The sequence below is a fragment of the Phyllopteryx taeniolatus genome, chromosome 2, assembly GCF_024500385.1.
Source record: "Phyllopteryx taeniolatus isolate TA_2022b chromosome 2, UOR_Ptae_1.2, whole genome shotgun sequence".
NCBI lineage: Eukaryota > Metazoa > Chordata > Actinopteri > Syngnathiformes > Syngnathidae > Phyllopteryx > Phyllopteryx taeniolatus.
In genome coordinates, this window is record NC_084503.1 from 1,089,041 (window position 1) to 1,109,093 (window position 20,053).

Below are 20,053 nucleotides of genomic sequence, written 5' to 3' on the forward strand. Positions count from 1 at the left end.
AACCTGTTTTTTGAACAGGGGTGTGTAGACTTTTTATATCCACTGTAAGTAGCAGCCGTTTTTTTCCACCCCGATATGCTTTCTCTAAAAGTAATTTGAATGGCCATGTTTCTCTTAAAAGTGGCCGAAACGCCGTGCCCAATTCATCTCATAAACTATAAAGAACAATACAATTATGTCTATTATGTATACTCTACCACTTTTATTGTTATAAAAACAATTACGCAATAATATCAAGACGTCCTGGATCGAAATGTATAGATACAACCACACCCTTCCTATTCATTTGTTGATGCATTAATTTATGTACTCCTGTTATTTAAAACGTTTTACTCCCCCAAATGTTCTTTTTTCGCTCCACCCTTAAAATGTAGCTGGTTATATGTCATTGAGAGGTATCCAGTCGTCAAACTATTTCAGTAAACTTGAGCGATTGCAAATATTCAGACAGTCCCCTCATTCATCCTGGAAATGGCTTCTTTTCTTTTTTGTCTAATGACATTTTCGTCAATATAATGCAGCTGAGCCATTGATCACAATTAGCAGGCCGCAGTTCCTGTTTGCCTCCACCCTGTGGCGTGTGTCATGTCCCAATGAGAGCCCCTCTTACGTACTGCCCTTTTACATAATTATTTACCGACTGGATGACTGCGAAAAGTGTAATTGTTGCCATTTGCAGGAATTTGGATGTTTTCCAGAACCTCCCTTTTCCAGCGCCTGAGCGTCAAATATGTACAAAGATTAGTAGTTACATGAAAAGTTTGACATTTGTTAGTTTACTGTGTTTGCCAAATATAATGCAGACCAGTGGCTCTGTCAACCACGACACTACGGGCCTCATATCTAATATTTTGCATTGACATGATGTGTTTAATTGCCCGCTCTACTGGAAGTCTCTCAAAACATATGAAGCTGTAAAATTCGGCGATGGTTCCTCTGGCCTGTGTGTGGTGCGGAAAATCAATTAAGAGGCAGGATGCATCATAATGTTACACACGGGGGCAAGTCATTAGATCAACTGAATAAATACAAATGAATTGTGTTTTGAACTCATCAAAGGCAGAAATTGTTTTACAGTAACCCAGTTGCTGAAAACCAAAACCATGTTAACCACCAGATGAAGGCAACAATAAGGAATAAATGTGTTTTTGTGCCATTGTTGTGGAACACTACAATTCATTTGACATGCACACATAGTATGCTCCTGGCCAATAATAGCCTGATAAGAATTGCCTTTATCGGATTATGAACTATAGAGCAAAAGTTATTAGTATCCTGTCAGGCATTCATAGATAATGAATACTTCATCAATGTTTAAAAAAAAAAAAAAGGTGTATTTTTGCAGGCTCAGATCTCACGTCAATGTGTCAAGGCACCCTCTGATGGTCTGACCTTTGTATTTATTTTGTGCATAGATTCTCATTTACAATGCAGATCCGACAGCAGAGTAAAACTAAATAAAATAAAGGGAAATACAAATTAAATAAATAGACAACAAAGCGTGCAGTGTGATGTAGTTGCATCATGAATTAATGACATTGCATCACAGCACATGTTGAATATAAAGTTGAAAACAGGTGAAGCGATCCCTAACTGTTATTTTGAAACGATAGTATTGTGATGAATAAGGTGAGTTTTATTTATTCTCTTCGTAGAGTGTTCCAGGCAGAAAATTGAAAAGAATTTGGGAACGAAGACTTGAATGAAACTGCTGGAACGGAGAGTGTGGGTGGTGTGAGCAGATAGCGACGATATGGTAAGAGTCTTATCGATGTGTGAAATTGATCAGTCAATTTGTGTGCTTTTGTGAAGAGCGGGCCAATTGAGAGAAATATATGTATGACTTCTGTTCCTTATGTTAAGTATATATGATCATTCTTATGCTGTTTTACTCTTTAACTGTTTTAAGATTCCCCCGAGACTCTTGAAAGACCAACAGATGCATGTTTCTTCCGGAACCGATGCAAATGTGGCAGAAACATTGACAGTTCTCTGAAGTCTGTTTCTCAGTTTCAAGATTGGCACTATTCCCACCTTGATTTAACACACCCTGGTCAATCTAAAAGCCTTTTTATTAGATGTGTCGAACTTTGAAGCACCTATACAATTTTTGTATATTTTCACTTTAGAGAACGTCAGCAAATTCTAGGGTGAAAAATGACAATTAGAGTGTTTTTTTTATTTCTGTCAAACGGGTCAAATTTGACCCGAACTCTATGTAAGGATTACGCAAGCAGCAGATTTTTTTTGTGTCTCATTGCACAAGTCTAATAATGATAGCTCCGATGCACACGCTAACAATACAAGCGACGTCTTGGCTGGTACTGGGGCCCGCTGAAGCAGGCGTGCCAGGGTTTCTCATGGGCATGATAAGGATGCCAGTGTGCCAGCAACAGAAATTTCAGATGCAACTACCGTACGACAAAATGTCGATTTAATGCAGAATGGCAGATTCGTCTTTTAATTAAAATGGGCCCGCTTGCATATTTATTGATCTTAAGTAAATTCCATGTTAAATATCCTGACTAGAATTCCATACGAATTCATGATCACGTATACATTGATGTCACTTGTGTTTTTTTTTTTGAACAGGTTCGCCAGGAGATCTGATTGGCTGCCAGTGGACCATGATCAAGTGCTCACAGAACCCACGGGAACGCGCATATAAGCCCGTTCTGTGGGAGCGGTCGGCACATCCTCAACTGAGCCTACACTTCGAGCATTCTCCAGTACTGTTCCAGCTAACGGTAAGTAGAAGATGATGACTTTATCATTGCTGCAGCCCAATGATGAAATTGTGCAGTAGATGTTTTTGTACACTGTAACTTTCTTGGACCTCATGTATTTTATTTGCAGGCAAATATGATCACACTGAAGTTCGGGACTTTTCTTTTATCATGTGTGCTGATCTTTTGTCAGATGTACATCTCACAGGCAGCTCCGTCCAGGTGAGACGGAAAAAAAAAAGACTGTTTATATTCTAGCAATTCCAAAACGTCTTACTATGAATGTATTTCAGAAGTCGTGAAGACCCCAACGCTGATGGAGTCACTCTATCGAATGATGATATTATGAAGTTATTAAGAGCTATTAAAGAGTTCATGCAGCTGGCTTCAGACGAACAAGAACGTCAAACAGCTGATGGAAGCAGGTAACGACTAATTGTGTTTGATGGTCCATCCAAATATATAATCGCATCTACTCTTGGTCTCAGCTCTATGATGCATTGGACTGCACTCATACGGTCATTTAGTAGCTACCAAATAAAAATGCGTAGTTGTTGGGGGGAAAACATACTGTCCGTGCATGAACGTGATCATGCATGACATCGTTCTGGAGAATGAAACCGATGATAGCATGCAAACAAGGCAATGGTGTACTATTGGTTGATAATGTGTTTATATTCCAGTATTCCGATTTGTTAGCATGACCATTTCCATTTGTCTGCAACCGCATGCCATGTTCAGCCAAGTAATGCATGTTGTGTTGCGGAACCTCCAAAGTGGAACACGATCCGTGCTTCTTCCAAATTGTTCTCCTTGCTAAACATCTATGGTCAATTCATTGAATTTAATTTCTACAGCCAATGACGGATTTGACGAGTTCAAGCGCAAAAGCCGACAAGCGGCATTTAGACACCGTCATCGCGCCGTCGTTCCATGTTGCATTTCCCAACCCTGCACAGCCAAACAACTTCCACATAAAACTTGTCGAAAATAAAGATTTGATTTCAGAAACCGACAAATGCCGTATGCATTTTACTGCGGTCATCTCCACTGAAGTCATCACAAACTCGTCACGTACTGTATGTCCACAAACATGTCTGTGCTCGTCATTTCTCGCTAACATGCTGCTAATATAGCTTCGATTGTGCTTGAAAGTGCGGCACGGTGGATGACTGGTTAGAGCGTCTGCCTCACAGCTCTGAGGACCGGGGTTCAATGCCCGGCCCCGCCTGTGTGGCGTTTGCATGTTCTCCCCGTGTCTGCGTGGGTTTTCTCCGCACACTGCGGTTTCCTCCCACATCCCAAAAACGTTGATTGAAGACTCTAAATTGCCCGTAGGTGTGAATGTGAGTGTAAATGGTTGTTTGTTTATATGTGCCCTGCGATTGGCTGACAACCAGTTCAGGGTGTACCCCGCCTCCTGCCCGTTGATAGCTGGGATAGGCTCCAGCACGCCCACGACCCTTGTGAGGATAAGCGGCTCAGGAAATGGATGGATGCATGGATGGACGGATGTGCTTGAAAGTGAAATATGACAATTGTTTGAACCAGTCAAAGACAGATGATGTCATAAAACTGATCAGTGAGACCGGTGTTTAGTAATCAGGTCAGCAGATTCCGCGAGGAAGCCTTCGCCGATGTTGGTCGTAATCGAGTGGGTCGATAGGATTAAGACTTAATTGAAGTTTCTTTTTTTGTTTGTTTTAATTTCTATTACAGTACACTCAGCTGTTATTAATTTCAATTCACAAAGCACAATACTTACCATTTCACTGTCATTCACCGTCAATGGCAGTGAATGAGTTTTTTAATGGCTGTGTGAAAAATCTGGCCTGTTTTTTTTCTTTTCTTGGAGTTTCTGGTTTTGCAATAAAATTACATAAAATACTTTTTAATGAAAGTCTTCTTCTTTTTTTAAATTAGCCGTCTATTTGCTTAGTTTATAAAACATTAGAATACCCTAAATAGAAATTACTAGCCTTAAGCTGAACCATAAATTAAAAAATATATTTCAATCAATTCACAAAAAACGGAGGTCGGCTTTTGCGTTCTTCATTTCTAATTCTAAAGTTATCGCACTGGTTATTATTACACTCTTTACCATCACTCAGTGACAAAACAAAAACAAAGATGCAAAAGAAAAAGCAAAACTGAAATCTCTCAAGATTTGCTGAAGTCCTGCATCACATTACACGCGATGATGCTTGGAACGCCAACATTTTCTTTGACTTCGGACGAATATTTACCCCCAACTTTGTAGCTGAACTCCAAATTGTACCACTTTGACTTTGGAGTTTCCGCCCAATTCATATGTACCTGCATCATACCATTGTCACTGTGAGCTGTCTCTGCATGTGTGTGTGCGTGTGTCTCTCTACCAGCCCGGATAGGTCCATATCAAAGCGCTGCACCGGCCTAAGCACTTGCGTGCTGGGCAAACTGTCCCAGGATATTCACAAACTCCAAAGCTATCCCCGCACCGATGTGGGAGCAGGGACACCTGGAAAGAAAAGAAGTCTAGCCGAGCAATATGAATACAATTGAAATATTCCCACTGGGACTCTCTCTTCCTTGGTCACTTTGCTTGTTCATCTGTCTCGTTGTGCACTTGGGACTGTTAATGCATGTCAGAGGAATGTCCAACATTTCATTGTCATGAGCTTAAGACATACACTACACAGTATAATGAGGTGATAAAGCTATTTATTTATTTTTCGGTTTTCCACTCAGTTTGTCTTCAGCTGTTTGTGAATGTATTTCATCCCTTCATATTATAACAATAAAATGTAACAACAGCTTAAACATTTTAAAGTTCTTTTTTAAATTATTATTGTTGTTTCAAGTTGTATTGTTCTATTTGGGTTTTTTTTCCTTTGGGGGGGGGGGGGGGGGGTGGGGGATGCAGTGGTGCCTTGAGGTACAATTTTAATTCATACCATGACCATGCTTGTTACTCAAAACAATCTGAAATCTGAAATCATCTTTTGCCATTGAAATGTATGGAAATGCCAGCCTCCCCCACAAAAAACAAAAAAATGTGTTTGTTTGTTAATTTATTTTTATTTTTAGCACTCTATAGTATTATAAAAAAAAACATAGCCATAACATAAATAAATAGAATGTAAAGAATTAGACACTATTGAACATCTGAATTCTCATCATGATTTAGTGCTACAAATCCATCGAAGACGAATAGAACTTCTTTTACTACGACTTACTTAGTGACTCAGCAAAATGCTGTAGTAGTTGTCATTTTTGGTAGAGGATAAAGAATATATGCCTGTAAGTATTGTTATGTTATCTGTCTACATGTGTTGGGTTCTAAAAGAGCAAATACAGTTGCTAACCATTAGCACGTCAATAGCATTGTCAATTGTTAGCTTTAAGCTAGCAGGCCATTCCTAAGGCATTGTTCTTTGGTTGTTATAAATACACTACGTGCAATTGTCTTTGTTTTATGTAAACTTCAAAAAACTTGAAGCCTCTTTTTGATGAATTGTTTACTATTTGCCAAACTGGGGCTTATTGTGAAGAGATTTGAAGTGAGTTTCCTTCCACTGCGCAAAACAAAATTGGCTGAAAAACTCGTATCTCAAGGCACCAGTGTACACTCCTTATTAGTTGACAATATGAAAACACCACAGTCTGATGAGATCCAAAACTACAAAATATACTTTTACAAAGATAAAAAAGCTGAGGGCTTATTACTCACTATTTTGTTGAGCTAGTTCACAAAGTTCTCGATAAGCCACTGGAAACTACAACACACATTACAAGTATTACATACACACAAGAAATCAAACTTTGTTGATTACATCTAGTCATACATAACTCAATGCCTAGATACATTATTTAGGATGTGTTAAAACTGGATAAGGTGTCCTAACGCATAATTAATGTGAATACTATGAGACAATATTACTATATGCAATACACAGAATATAGATAAGGAATAGTATCCTGGAGGAATATGAATCCAATTTACAATGGCAAAGATATTAAATAAATAGTCACAAGGCAGCATTATTATTGTAAATGCAAACATTGTGACAGCTCTTGTATTGGATCTCAATATTAACATATGGATAAATTTAAGCGTGCTACAATGTATTGATTATTACATTTTTTTTAGGAGCTTAACAAATTATGGGGCATAGCTAAAATAGTAATGTGGACGGTGATGAAGTCATTTTTAATCTTGAATATTATGAAATGTCTTCCAAGCAACACGACAGCACAGAAGAGGGGATGCAACACGGCCACCTGCGTCACGCACCGCTTGGCCGACTTCTTGAGTCGTTCCGGGGGGTTGGGCCACCGCAACTTCGTGCCCACCAGCGTGGGGGCGCAGGCGTTCGGCAAACGGAGGCGACGCAGCCCCGAGTGAGCGCACGAGCGGGAACACGGTATGACGGGTGCACGACGGGAATGTCATGCATGGTGGACTTTGACACCTTGATTTGCATCCGATGAATGAAAACTGTATGAAAGGCTGTTAGAATCATCATTTATGATGACCTCACACACACTACTGAAACACTCTCTCACAAACACTCTCATACACACTACTGAAATGCTCTCATATACTGTATACAACTGTAACTCTTCCACACGCTGTTTTTTTTTTTTTTTTTGCTCACGCTCGGAACTGAAATGTTCTCACACACTACTGAATTGCTCTCACACACATGACTCAAAAACTTTCACACACAACTGAAATCCTTTCATCCATCCATCCATTTTCTTCCGCTGATCCGGGGTCAGGTTGCGGGGGCAGTAGCTTTAGCAGGGAAGCCCAGACTTCCCTCTCCCCAGCCACTTCATCCAGCTCTTCTGAGGGGATCCCGAAGCGTTCCCAGGCCAGCCGAAAGACGTAGTCTCTCCAGCGTGTCCTGGGTCGTCCCCGGGGTCCACTGTTCCACGGCCAGGACGAAAACCACACTGCTCCTCCCGAAGCTGGGATTCAACTTCCCGACGGACCCTCCCTCCAGCACCCCTGAATAGACCTTACCAGGGAGGCTGAGGAGTGTGATCCCCCTGTAGTTGGAACACACCCTCCGGTACCCCTTCTTAAAAAGGCAATCCAGAGGCACTGTCCCCAATGTTGCGGAGGCGTGTCAACCAGGACAACCCTACAACATCCAGAGCCTTTAGGAACTATCACTGTCATTGCCCATGTGAGCATTGAAGCAGAACGATGGAGTACCCAGCGGGAGCGCTCTCCAGCACCCCCTCCAAGGACTCCAAAAAGGGTGGGTACTCTGAACTGCTGTTTGGTGCATAGGCACAAACAACGGTCAGGACCCGTCCCCCCACCCGAAGGCGGAGGGAGGCGACCCTCTCGTCTACCGGGGTGAACCCCAACGTACAGGCGCCGAGGTGGGGGGCAATAAGTATACCCACACCTGCTCGGCGCCTCTCACCGTGGGCAACTCCAGAGTGGAAGAGAGTCCGACTGGTACCAGAGCCCAAGCTGTGCGTGGAGGCGAACCCCACTATATCTCGTCGGAACTTCTCGACCTCACACACCAGCTCGGGGTCCTTCCCTGCCACGTCCCTTGAGCCAGTTTCTGAAGCCGAGGATCGGATCGCCAAGGTCCCCGCCTTCGGCCACCGCCCAGCTCGCACTTCACCGACCCCTATGGCCCCTCCCACGGGTGGTGAGCTCATGCGATGGGGGACCCACGTTACCCTGTCGGGCTGTGCCCCATGGGTGCAGGCCCGGCCACCAAGCGGTCGCCTTCGAGCCTCACCTCCAGGCCTGGCTCCAGAGAGGGGCCCTGGTGACCCTCGTCTGGGCAAGGGCAACCTAGATCCATTTAATGTATTCTTCATAGGGGTTTTGGGAGCCGTGCTTTGTCTGGTCCCTCACCTAGGACTTGTTTTCCATGGGTGGCCCTACCCCACCTTTCACACAAACGAAAATGTGCTTATGTAATACACTGAAATGTTGTTATATAATGAACTGCAATATGCTTTTAAGCGTTTCAATGGTGTGTGAGGGCGTTTCAGAAGTGTGTGTAAGAATGTTGCAATAGTGTGTGTGACAGCATTTCAGTAGCGTGTAGGAGAGCATTTCTGTAGTGTGCAAGAGGTAATCTTGGTGAACATCCCTGACGGCTCCTCACATGTTTTGCGTGCTGGTTTCTTGACCCCAAAACTATAACAGCCAAGCTATAAAATAGTGCAAAGAATCATGTTTTATTATCACTAACCCATTTCTATTCTCTGTGCTTTTCTAGAATTGAAGCGCTGCGTCGTCGTGGCTCCTCATCACACATATGGACGGATGTTTTTTGTTCTCGGACCATTGCTGGTGTTCATTGTTAGCCTGTAGTTCAACACACCCATGTAAATGATACTGGCAAACATGATCAGAATGAGCGTTAAAGATGGCGGCTGGACTGTAGCTCAGCTGCCCTCTGATCCTGTGTGAGCGGTATCATGTGTCAGACTTGAAGTTTAACCGTCAAATATACTATGGCTGTCTTGTGCCTTCAAATAAAGCATGCCATTATATATAATCATAGTGCACACTGCAAATGCTACAGTAAAACCTGTTTATGACTGTCACTGTGTAATATAATCTGTGTAATAATTGTGAGCTGAAAGCAGTAATAAATTGTATTTTAGCTACACGAGGCATTCAAGTCTTATTGTTTTTTTGGGGGGTTTTTTGTGTGTGGGGAGGAGCAGTAAACCACACAGGACATGTGGTAGAAGGATTGTTAAATGTTACATTCCCTTTTCCTTTGTAATGGAGAACGAATTGGCACAAGTACGAAGAAAAAGCTTCAGTGTGATACTGTAAAAAAAACAAACTATGCTATCAGATATTTTAAGCAGATGTCAGTGGCAAACTAGTATCGTCATCAGCTTTCTCTGTTATAGCAGAAAGGAAATACATTCCTAAAACTGGAGACGTCATATTGCTACATTTTGCTCATTTTGCATTACAATGATTGAAACAAACCACTAACTTTTCAAGCAGTATTACAATGATGCTCTGACTCTGATTTGATTTAAAATACACCAAGGTTGCCATCTGATTCCCAGTCGTTCTATCTTGCAAGCCGACACTCTCTGTGCTCTTTTACTTTGACTAACTAAAAAAGCTGGACAAACGATATCAGCTGGAAATGTCCAGTATGACTCACTTTTGACTTACTTTCAATTCTGAAGCAGCCATTTACATTTACTCATGTTTCTTCCCATTATTTGTATTTGAAGGCTTGTTTATAGGGAGCAGCAATCATGTTCCTGGGTCGTTTTAACCTAGGATATATTGAATTATCCAACAGTGTCAGAAGCAACAACTCAATTAAAACCTCAACATGCAAATATGCCAAATGATTGTGCAAGTGTGCTGGCTCCCATTTAACGTGTTTCATTGAGATTGGCTAATTCTGAACACAGCCACATCCATAAGTGAGCGTGTACACATTATCTCCCTCTAGAAAATATTTTATTTTACTGTAATTGAGTTGTACAGATTATAAGTCTCATTCATGGGACAAGTTTTTAAATGCTTCATCTTGGTCTCCTTTTTTTTGACAAAATATATATATCACAAAAACTTACTTGAGCAGGGGTTTGTAATATTTTGCTATCCACTGTATGTATGTATGCATGTCTTGACCCAAAAAAGGCGAGAAAAAACAACTACTTATTGTTATTGTACTTCAGTACAGTAGCGCCCATAACAACTGTTTGATTGACAGGACGGGGGCGGAATTGCGTTGCCGCGTGGTAGCGTTGCTGCGGAAGAGCAAGAGTGACTGAACAGCCACGGAAACACATTATAACCGTTTACTTGTAAAGTATAAAGTGGAAAAGACACGGAGATGCTAAGCATACGCCTGCTTGCATTGCTAGCACAGTACTGGATTACATTTATTTCTTATTATTATTTTGTTGTTAAACACTTAAGACGATAAACTAAGCATTTCTTCCGAGTGTTGGGATTCCAAGATGAACTTGGGATACAAAACTACACCAAGACTCTCAATTTTACGGTCAACAAGCGCCCAAATGTCTTTCTTCATGGATACAGTGAAGAAGTCATTTCCACGTAAGTCACTTGAGCTTTTCTTATTGTTCTTGTTGTTGTTTTAACAATTCACTCATTCAAGTATGCAAAAGTGAACTGTGTACACAGTTACTTTACATGACATTACTTTAGAGTATATGTATATATATATATATATATAGAGAGAGAGAGAGAGAGAGAGAGAGAGAGAAGTAGGCCCAGTTCTTGATAAAAAAAATAAAAATACAAACTGTGCTTAAGTTAGGTAAATATTTCACCCGAATTAATGTTTGAAAACAAACAGTTCCAAAACATTACATGCAAATGTATTGTTAAACACAACTGGACTGTTCTTAACACATTTACATAAAGCACAGTGTGAACATTTCATTCAGTGATGGTACTTTCATACTTTGAGAGTCACCGTTTGGCATCAAGTCGTATTGAATATCAATATTTGTTTGGACTGAGACAGAGAGATTAGAGAAAAGAGATTGTACACATAACATACAATACAGTAGACCACTGTGATCTAAAACTGCCATATATATATATATATATATATATATATATATATATATTTATATATATACCCAAAGCGTTGCTGTCGCTTAGGGGCTTAACTGTAGGTAAAACTACGGGACTAAGTTTGGGCAATCTGCCAACACGCATTGGGCCAGCGTGGCAGATTAGGGCCTATTCCTTCTTCATGGCAGTATAAGAAAAAACACGGCCCTCATTCGCCAGAGGCCAAAGAGCCTGCTTACGGACAACGGACTTGGCTAAACTAGACCAGAATACGCTTAGTCCTACAAACATTTTAAGTCAAACCAAAGGACAATCTTTAGAAGTAGCAAGAAAGAAGCAAAAAAAGACATAACGCACGAAATCTTATTTTTGGGACGCTCAACGTGCGAGCGCTAAAGGACGATTCTCGATTAGAAGAGCTTCAACATGAGCTAGAAGCTAGAAGCCATCAAATATAATATATTTATAATATATTTAATAATTGGATATAATTGGACTTGGTGAAATACGTCAGAAAGATGAAGCTATGTTGACTTTCGATAATGGCCATCTATTTTAGTACAGAGGATCAGAAAGCGGACGCAATGGTGGAATTGGTGTCATAATTAATAAAAGTATCGCCAATTACGTTAACAGCGTCAAAAGTGTTTCCGATAGAATCGCCACATGTAGCGTCTCTATTAGAAAGCGCGACTCGCTTCAATTGATACAAATATCTGCGCCGACCATCAGCCACACCGACGATGAGGTGGGAGCATTTGACGAGGATTTATCCCGTCTTTATAGTCAATCGAAGCACAAATTTCAAAGAGTCACGGGTGACTTTAAGGCCAGGATTGCCGAGAAATCAATCGGCTCCTACGGCATGGGATCAAGAGACTAAAGAGGAGAACGCTTGACACGAGCATTATAGACTACTTCCTGTCCAACGACAAAGGGGTATTTACGGATTGCACCACCCGAAACAAAGTTGACATTGGAAGTGACCACAGGTTCGGGTCAAAGTGCAAATCAACTGCCAACCTGAATGAAAGAAACTTCTAAAGAACAAGCTTACCAAATTCAACTTAAGTTTCAAATACGGTTGGCTCATCGCTTTAAAGCTGGAAGACACACATCTGTCAACACACAACGACGAAATTGTCAACGGGATTGTTCAAACCGCACACAAAGTAGCGCCATCAACGAGAAAGACGACAACATCCAGAATATCTAAAGCTGCTCTTGACTTCATGAAAAAGCGACCAGAAATGAAGAAAAGAGGAAGCGTTATCACCAAAATTGAATATGTTGAATTGTGCAAGACGATTTGGAAAAAGAGAAGAGAAGAATTGAGAACTTACAACCTTGGCTTGTTCAGAAAACGCTTGAAAACGGGACATGGAATAAAAAGTGCATTAATTCGCCGCAAGAAAAGAATTGTTGGTTTGAAAATGCAAGATGGAACGATATGTCCCAGCCGCCAAGAAATCGTAGAACGAGTTATGTGTTTTTATGCAAACTTATACAGTGACCCTCAGTGAATGATTACTGGAACGCTCGAAGCAGAACCCAGTTCCATGGATCCTGAATGAAGAGGTTGAAAATGCGATGAGTTCACTTTCAATTCAGGCCGGAAAAGCTTGTGGTCTGGATGACATTTCCGTTGAAATGCTTAAAGCAGGAGAGAACGGACTTAATAAGATCCTTGTAAAACTATTTCAACGCTGCTCGGACTTGCAAGAAGTACCGGCGACATGGAAAGATCATCAAGAAATGATCGCCCAGTAAGCCTGCGCTCAACGATTTATAAAGTCTTTGCAAAGATATTGCACAAACGAATTGGAATCAAACTCGGTGACGCACCGCCGATAGAACGTAGCGGCTTTAATACTACGGAGCACATAAAGACAGTTCAACAAATAATCCAACGACACAACGAGTACGAAACGCCTCTGTGTGTAGCCTTCATCGACTACGAAAAAGCGAAAGAGTGCGAATAAGTCTCGGAAAAGGGGTCAGGCAAGGCGACACGCTGGCTCCGAAGCTTGCCTTGAAGAAATGTTTAAAAAGCTCAATTGGGAAAAAGAAGGACTCAAAATGAGCCGGACGACATCATTTTATTCTCCTACGATGCCGAACAACTACAGCGTCGTATTCGGGAATTAGAGTTAGAAAGACGAAATCATGAAACACACGGGGATACGCCGGCAACACATTGCAAAATGTCGTAGTCGTTGGAAACGTGAAGAAGAGGCCTTCATCCTGCAGTGGATAGATAACGGCTGATGATGATGATGATGATGATGATCTATATATAAAGATATATATTTGAAAGAAAAATAAAGGTGAGATGTAGTTTTTGTCACACCCACGGAACACCTGATTTGAGAAAGGAGGAACAGCGTTGCATAAGGGCATACGTGTGCTGATTGGGAATCTGCTGCAAGAAATGTACTTTCGTCCTCAAAGCCTCATGGGGTAGCCAAAGTTTCTGTGGAGCAGACCCTGACGTTCATGGCTGCCGGTCTCGCTTAATTGTCATGAATCTTCTGCCACTCGTTCCCCTCTTCAGGGACAGGACATTGTCAAAACAAGAAATCATCACAACATGCCACCGATCCATTGTGATGCTTTATGAACTGCTGTGATGAAGATGATAATGTTCTACTTCTGATCAGCTCGACTCGAGCAAAATGGAGTTAACTGGGGATCATTTGAACGCGTTTCATGTGGGGCTGTCACTATTGAATCGATTATTCTACATTTTACATCGATTAATTGAATCATCAGATTTCATTTGTGTTCAAGTTTATTGCACTACACGCACACACACACACACGTATACACACACACATATATATATATATATACACCGGGTGATTGAAAAGTAACTCCCTATTTTGAAGTACTTGTAATTTCTTTCTGAACTTTAATTCTGACAAGAAAGGAACATGAGAAGAAAGTGTATTGCATGGAGTTTGATTTCAAATTGGGAATGGGCGCCAGCATGAGCCGCCAGTCGCTCAAGCCGCCTGGGAACCGCATGAACTGATTTTGCAAGGAACTCTTGCGGGTTGGAAGACAGAACTTCTCGTATTCGCCCTTCAAGTTCTTCCAAAGTCCTTGGTTTGGTAGAATAGACTTGCTCCTTTAATCATGGAACATACACAAAATAATTGCGAACAATATTACAACATATGAATAAATTAGACGTATTTTAAAATAGGGAGTTACTGTTCAGTCACCCTGTGTGTGTTTCTGTATGTATGTATACACATACACACAGACATTCAGAGCATTTCAAAGTGGGACATCAGCGCTGGTCTGGATGTGTGTCAGTATCGTAGTATTGGAGCATTGAGCACTGATAGCGCCTCCTTCTTTCTCTTGAAGCCCTTTTTTTGTAAGTCCTACTTACATTTGGTATCCTTCACTTTCTATTTGTAGTAGCTGCTGTACAAAGGTTTTGACAAGATGAAGACTTCGTAGCGCAACAGGTCAAACTCGACAACCTAAACGTTGCCCGATGTGGATGACGTTTTGTTTTTGAAAACGCCTCCGCTCCCTCGACTATTGTCTGACGGTCTATAAACAGAAGAGGGCTTCTCCCGGACGTGAGTAGCCATGTGTAACGCCAAACAACTAATGAAGGCGACCAGAGATATTGTTTGCGATGGTTCAAGGGTCACGGCGGCTGTTCCGGATGTCGGCTCTCTGGACTGTCTGGGGAGGAGCGTCTGTCACTTTAGCCTAATCACCATCTGCTTGACAAAAGTGGAAGTTAATTAAGTTATTTCCTATTGAATTGTCTCGTCCATTATAAGTTATGATTTATTTTTAGAAATACATAACCTTTGTTTGTTGTGATCAAAGGGTGTACGTCACCTCTCTCTCTCTCAGTCAACCGTGATAGGCTTCAGCTCACCTCTGACCTTGTGAGGACAAGCGCTATGCAAAATAGATGGCTCGATGCATAACCTTTGTACGACTGGACATTTTGTAATATGCCACTGCATGACAACTTTGAGCTTCCCCAAAAGTGAAGACCACACAAAAAAGACCAAGGATGTAAAAAAAAAACAATGTTTTAAAAATCACGAAACTAGTGGAGTCCTCGTTCTCATACAGCTGTACTGACCCAAACGTTTTTAAAAACAAGGTAGTTAAATAAACCAAAACAAACAGGATTGTGCTCTGCCCTGTACTGCCACCGGGTGGCTCAACATCTGTGACAACTGTTTGAACTGTGTCAATCTCAGGCCCGGGGGCCAAATTTGGCCCACATGTAATTATATTTGGCCCGCAAGACCATATTAAATGTGTATTAGAGCTGGCCCGCCAGTATACAGCACATGTGCCACTACTACTACTAAATCCTATTACTATTACAATTTAGAGTCTTCAATTAACCAACATGCGTGTTTTTGGGACGTGGGAGGAAACCGGAGTGCCCGGAGAAAACCCACGCAGGCACGGGGAGAACATGCAAACTCCACACAGGCGGGGGCGGGGATTGAACCCGGATCCTCAGAACTGTGAGGTAGACGCTCTAACCAGTCGTCCAGGGTGCCACCCCAGATTCAGTGTTTAAGCAAAATGGAAGTTTGTTGTCATATGATAAACTTTCGCGCTTTCTTTTCTGGAGAGAAGGGAAACATGCACATGGCAGTGATTTTTCATGAAATATTGAGTTTGGCCCGCGACGTTGTCCCAACCGTGAATTTGAGTTTGACACCCCTGGTGTATGAAATGAAGAAGGACTTTGGATTCACTGCAAGGTCAAGGGGTGTACAGTAAATGCTTCTCTGTTGTTCTTAGGACTTTCCACATCAGGGGCCGTCACAGTGAGTATATCTATCCATCAATTAATAACCTGTATTTTATTTATTGATTGATTCATTTCTGGCTCCAGCACGCCCGCGACCCGCGTGAGGAGAAGCGGCTCAGAAAATGGATGGATTATTTATTTATTTTGGTCTTGACTGTCAACGATGCAGGATTCACAAAAGCCCCTTGCGTCACACACGCTTTGGGAAAGGGTCCGTCCGTCTATGATAGATGGTAGACAAAATATGCAGAATTTCATGTTAACCAATCCCGTATTGATGGCTAAGGCTGGACAATCCACAGTAAGTCAGCCTGAGGAATCGTCAGATGTCGTTATCCAATTTCATTTAACTGGTCTGAAAATGATATATTTACTACAAATAAGGCGTCTTCGTTCAACTATTTGTGCCAGCGACATATAGTGACAGGCAGGACAATGAAATGCTGCTCCACTAGATGACAGAAGGTACAGACAGAAGCCTCTTTATCCACTTATTGTGACATTTATGGCTTGGCGGTGGCGGGTATTGCACAGTGAGGCTTTTCTGATGTACAATACTTTATGTATGAAAGTATTCAGACCCCCTTACGTTTTCCCTCTTTGTTATATTGCAGCCATTTGCTAAAATCATTTTTTTTCCCCTCATTAATGTACACACAGCACTCCACCCATATTGACAGAAAAAACATGTTGACATTTTTGCTGATTTATTAAAAAAGAAAAACTGAAATATCACACAGCCGAAAGCATTCAGACCCTTTTGCTGTGACACTCATATGTTGGACTCGGGTGCTGTCCATTTCTTCTGATGGTCCTTGAGATGGTTCTACGCCTTCATTGGAGTCCAGCTGTGTTGGATTATACTGATGGGACTTGAGGAGGAAAGCCACACACCTGTCTATATAAAGACCTGACAGCTCACTTTGCATGTCAGAGAAAAATGAGAATCATGAGGTCAAAGGAACTGCCCGAAGAGCTCAGAGACAGAATTGTGGCAAGGCACAGATCTGGCCAAGGTTACAAAAAAAAAAAAAACAGCAATATAACAAAGAGTGAACAAATGAATGGGGTCTGAATACTTTCCGTAGCCACTGTACCTTGGCTCAATGGCAAACGCTGAAATCTCAGTTGTTGGTGGAGTGATCAACCACGTGAGGGCGCTATTTACTCATGTGGCTACTTGCTGCCAGCACTTGGAGTTCCTTTTCACTGGGGAACATTTTGAAAACATTTTTTTGTTGAATTCGATTTTTATGCTGATTAAAACTAACATTGGCATGCTGATTCCAAAATTGCAGTCAGTTCTTTTCTAGCACGTACATTTGGTTCTCCACAGCTTACCCTGCAGATAAGCAAACTTCCACCAATTGGCTGCAGTAAGATTTGCCAGCTGATTACGATTGGACTCACGGCAACTTGCTTGTGCAGTCACAATTGAGACAGCGCGGCTCCCAATAGGTCAGTACTATCTATCAATATCTGCAAACAGAAAGCTAGCATAGTAGGAATTAAGAAGATTTGTGCCATATCCTTTGTATACCATCACAGTGTTAAATAAACATTGTATGTCAATATTTGAAAAGTTTTATAAAACAAGCACATATCTGTTAAGTACAGTATTTTTCATCTTTGTTAAGAAAACGGGGATGTACAGTTCAAAAACTTGATGTGATAGAGAAAAACAGATCAGTTTTGGATTCCGCACCTAAAAATGAAAACGGCTGTCAGACCCAACTTAACAAAAATTGTGTTCCTCCATATTGTTGTATGGCAGTATACTGCTGTCTGCATTTTACTGTCACTGTGTTGTAAATATTTGCGATTTTCCTGCCAATATCGCCTTTGTACAATATACACCACAGTTTCATTTTCGATTCGGAATTTGTCAAAATCCCCAAGATTTGTATTCATAAAATTCCAGAGCCTATCTTTGGTTGCTCCGTGCAAGTTATACTACGAGTTTTGCATTATCTTGAACCCTCCAGTCTGACCTTCTTTCCATAAATGATGTTATAACTTGCCCAGAGCTTCATATTTAAAGCATAAAGAAAACGTGCATAGATATTTGTACATTTATGTCTGTTACTCCGCCAACCTAAAACATTTGTTTACTTTCCACTAATAACTGCTTACTTCTGTTATCCAGACCAAAGGTTGAAGCACAAAACAAACAAAAAAATCAATATTGACGTTCACTGTGAATAATAATAGATTTGTTACCAAATGGATCTAATTAAATATGAACTAATAATACAAATCAAATGCGACCACATCCATTGGTTGCTAAATTAGGGGGAAATGACTCAAAATATACAATGGCACTTGAAGGACTGAAGATGGCAGCAAAGAGCCACACATTCTTTCTGTGGCGGCATGAATGCATAAGCAAAAGTCATTCATTCATTCCTTCATTCATGACGCATTAGCATAGCCGCACAGTTTTGTGTTGTAAAACATACAAGAAGGAAAACTAAACACAACACTATTTCTTATATTTATACATAACGGTGCCAGTCAGTATGTATAGGTTCATGATATACTGTATGCACTTTATACATATGATGAGCAGTTAAAAATCCGTTTTTTTCAAATGATTGTTTTTCCAGCAACATTTAGAGATCCACGGACGCTGACAATTTATAGAATAGTTTGAGCTATGTATTCGTTTTTTGGCAACATTATACCATTGCACTAACTACTGTTGTAATTATATCAATTATAAGCATAAAGGTATGCCATACGGATGCAAAAAAGTGGAATCTGTTGCTGTAACGTACGTTTGGACTGCGCCCAGAATCAGTCTGAGCTCCTCAGGTCACATTCAAAACATCAGCCATCACTGAGGCCGATTCATAGCGCGAGAGAGATATTTGTAAAGACAACAAAAACAGTCTTAAAGTGTGTTGTTCACGTCGAAGATTTAGCTCTCGTCGCCCACGCGCGCGCGCGCGCACACACACACACACACACACACACACTCTTTTTCAACTCTCTCTGAAGGCCGCTTTTGTAGGAGCAGAAATGCCCTGCGAGGACGCTGAAATGTAAAGAAGGCGTTCTGTTCACATATGCAAGCTGCTGCGGAGTGTCTGTTTAAATGTAAATGACACAGGGCTTTTTTAAGATGTGTGTTTGATAAAGATCTGATATTCTAGTAAAAGAGACGTCCAACGTGCGAGGCCTAATTGTCATGATTAGGCAGCCTCCGGGGGGGCCTTGCTGGCCAATCAAGAAACTTCTATTTATCGCCAGGTCTTTAGATGAAATACTGTATGTATACGGCGTAGGCATAGTCAAACACCTACATCTGCACATACGAATGTATTGACCACTTGTTCTGGTGTTTCAAAAAAGCGAGCAGGCGTTGACTGCGGCGACTATACAGTCTTTGTCATCAACACGGTCCTCATGGAAATGATTCTTTTAAGACTCTTGTGCGTTAAAGTTTTATTTTGAATGATATTCCTAATTAAATACTGTACCACGATGGAAGTTTAACTCATATCTTGAGGTTTGTCTGTAAACAAATGAAGTTTGAGTTTGAGTTTTTAAGACTTTAATAGTCAAACATGATGTTGGCCCATACCTCAGGCAATCAATGAAAGAACATCAAATGAAATAACCAAAGGCCATAATCAAAATGGAGTCTGAACAATCATTTCTGTGTCATATTTATATAGTTTTTTGTTTGGGCCACTCAATTGTTTGGTTTCAAGCAGTGGTTCTCAAACGTACCACCTCAAAAATACTTGCGTCTCAAAATACCATCATAATGACCAACATTGAAATATCGTAGTTCAGGGCGAGGGGGATATGGCATAAAATTCATATACAACATTGTTTTTCAAAAAATTGTTTCTATGTTTAGAAACAATGGGAAATGAAAAAAATGGCCGCCTTCTCTATATGTTTTTTTTTTTTTGCAGAGTTTCCCCGCTTGCACTTTAAGGTCATCAAACG

The 20,053-nt window shown here is 41.1% G+C and overlaps 1 protein-coding gene and 1 long non-coding RNA gene across 5 annotated transcripts; both read left to right on the forward strand.

Annotated features, from left to right (window-relative positions):
* Window positions 1-1,647: 1,647 nt before the first annotated feature.
* Window positions 1,648-9,354, forward strand: calca (calcitonin/calcitonin-related polypeptide, alpha). 4 transcript variants are annotated; one of them, XM_061766308.1, is made up of 6 exons: window positions 1,648-1,756; window positions 2,593-2,747; window positions 2,857-2,948; window positions 3,023-3,151; window positions 6,951-7,132; window positions 8,969-9,354. In XM_061766308.1, exons 2-5 carry the CDS (start codon window positions 2,628-2,630, stop codon window positions 7,111-7,113), a joined length of 504 nt encoding a protein of 167 aa, XP_061622292.1. In that variant the 5' UTR covers window positions 1,648-1,756; window positions 2,593-2,627; the 3' UTR covers window positions 7,114-7,132; window positions 8,969-9,354. The 4 variants fall into 4 exon arrangements, with proteins under 4 accessions (XP_061622292.1, XP_061622293.1, XP_061622290.1 ...); XM_061766306.1 differs by having other exon boundaries at window positions 1,662-1,756; window positions 3,020-3,151; window positions 8,969-9,350; XM_061766309.1 differs by lacking the exons at window positions 6,951-7,132; window positions 8,969-9,354 and adding an exon at window positions 5,108-5,518 and having other exon boundaries at window positions 1,655-1,756.
* Window positions 9,355-14,700: 5,346 nt separating this feature from the next.
* On the forward strand, window positions 14,701-17,531 carry LOC133474515 (uncharacterized). The gene is made up of 3 exons (XR_009787520.1): window positions 14,701-14,879; window positions 16,084-16,109; window positions 16,178-17,531. It is a non-coding gene; the product is annotated as an uncharacterized LOC133474515 (long non-coding RNA).
* The last annotated feature ends 2,522 nt before the right edge of the window (window positions 17,532-20,053 follow it).

Bases quoted from the DNA above. Each gene is read 5' to 3' on its own strand.
- calca (XM_061766306.1), top strand. From the start codon at position 2,628: ATGATCAAGTGCTCACAGAACCCACGGGAACGCGCATATAAGCCCGTT. The intron at 2,748-2,856 runs GTAAGTAGAAGA...TTTTATTTGCAG, and splicing joins CAGTACTGTTCCAGCTAACG to GCAAATATGATCACACTGAA. The intron at 3,152-6,950 runs GTAACGACTAAT...ATGTCTTCCAAG, and splicing joins CAAACAGCTGATGGAAGCAG to CAACACGACAGCACAGAAGA.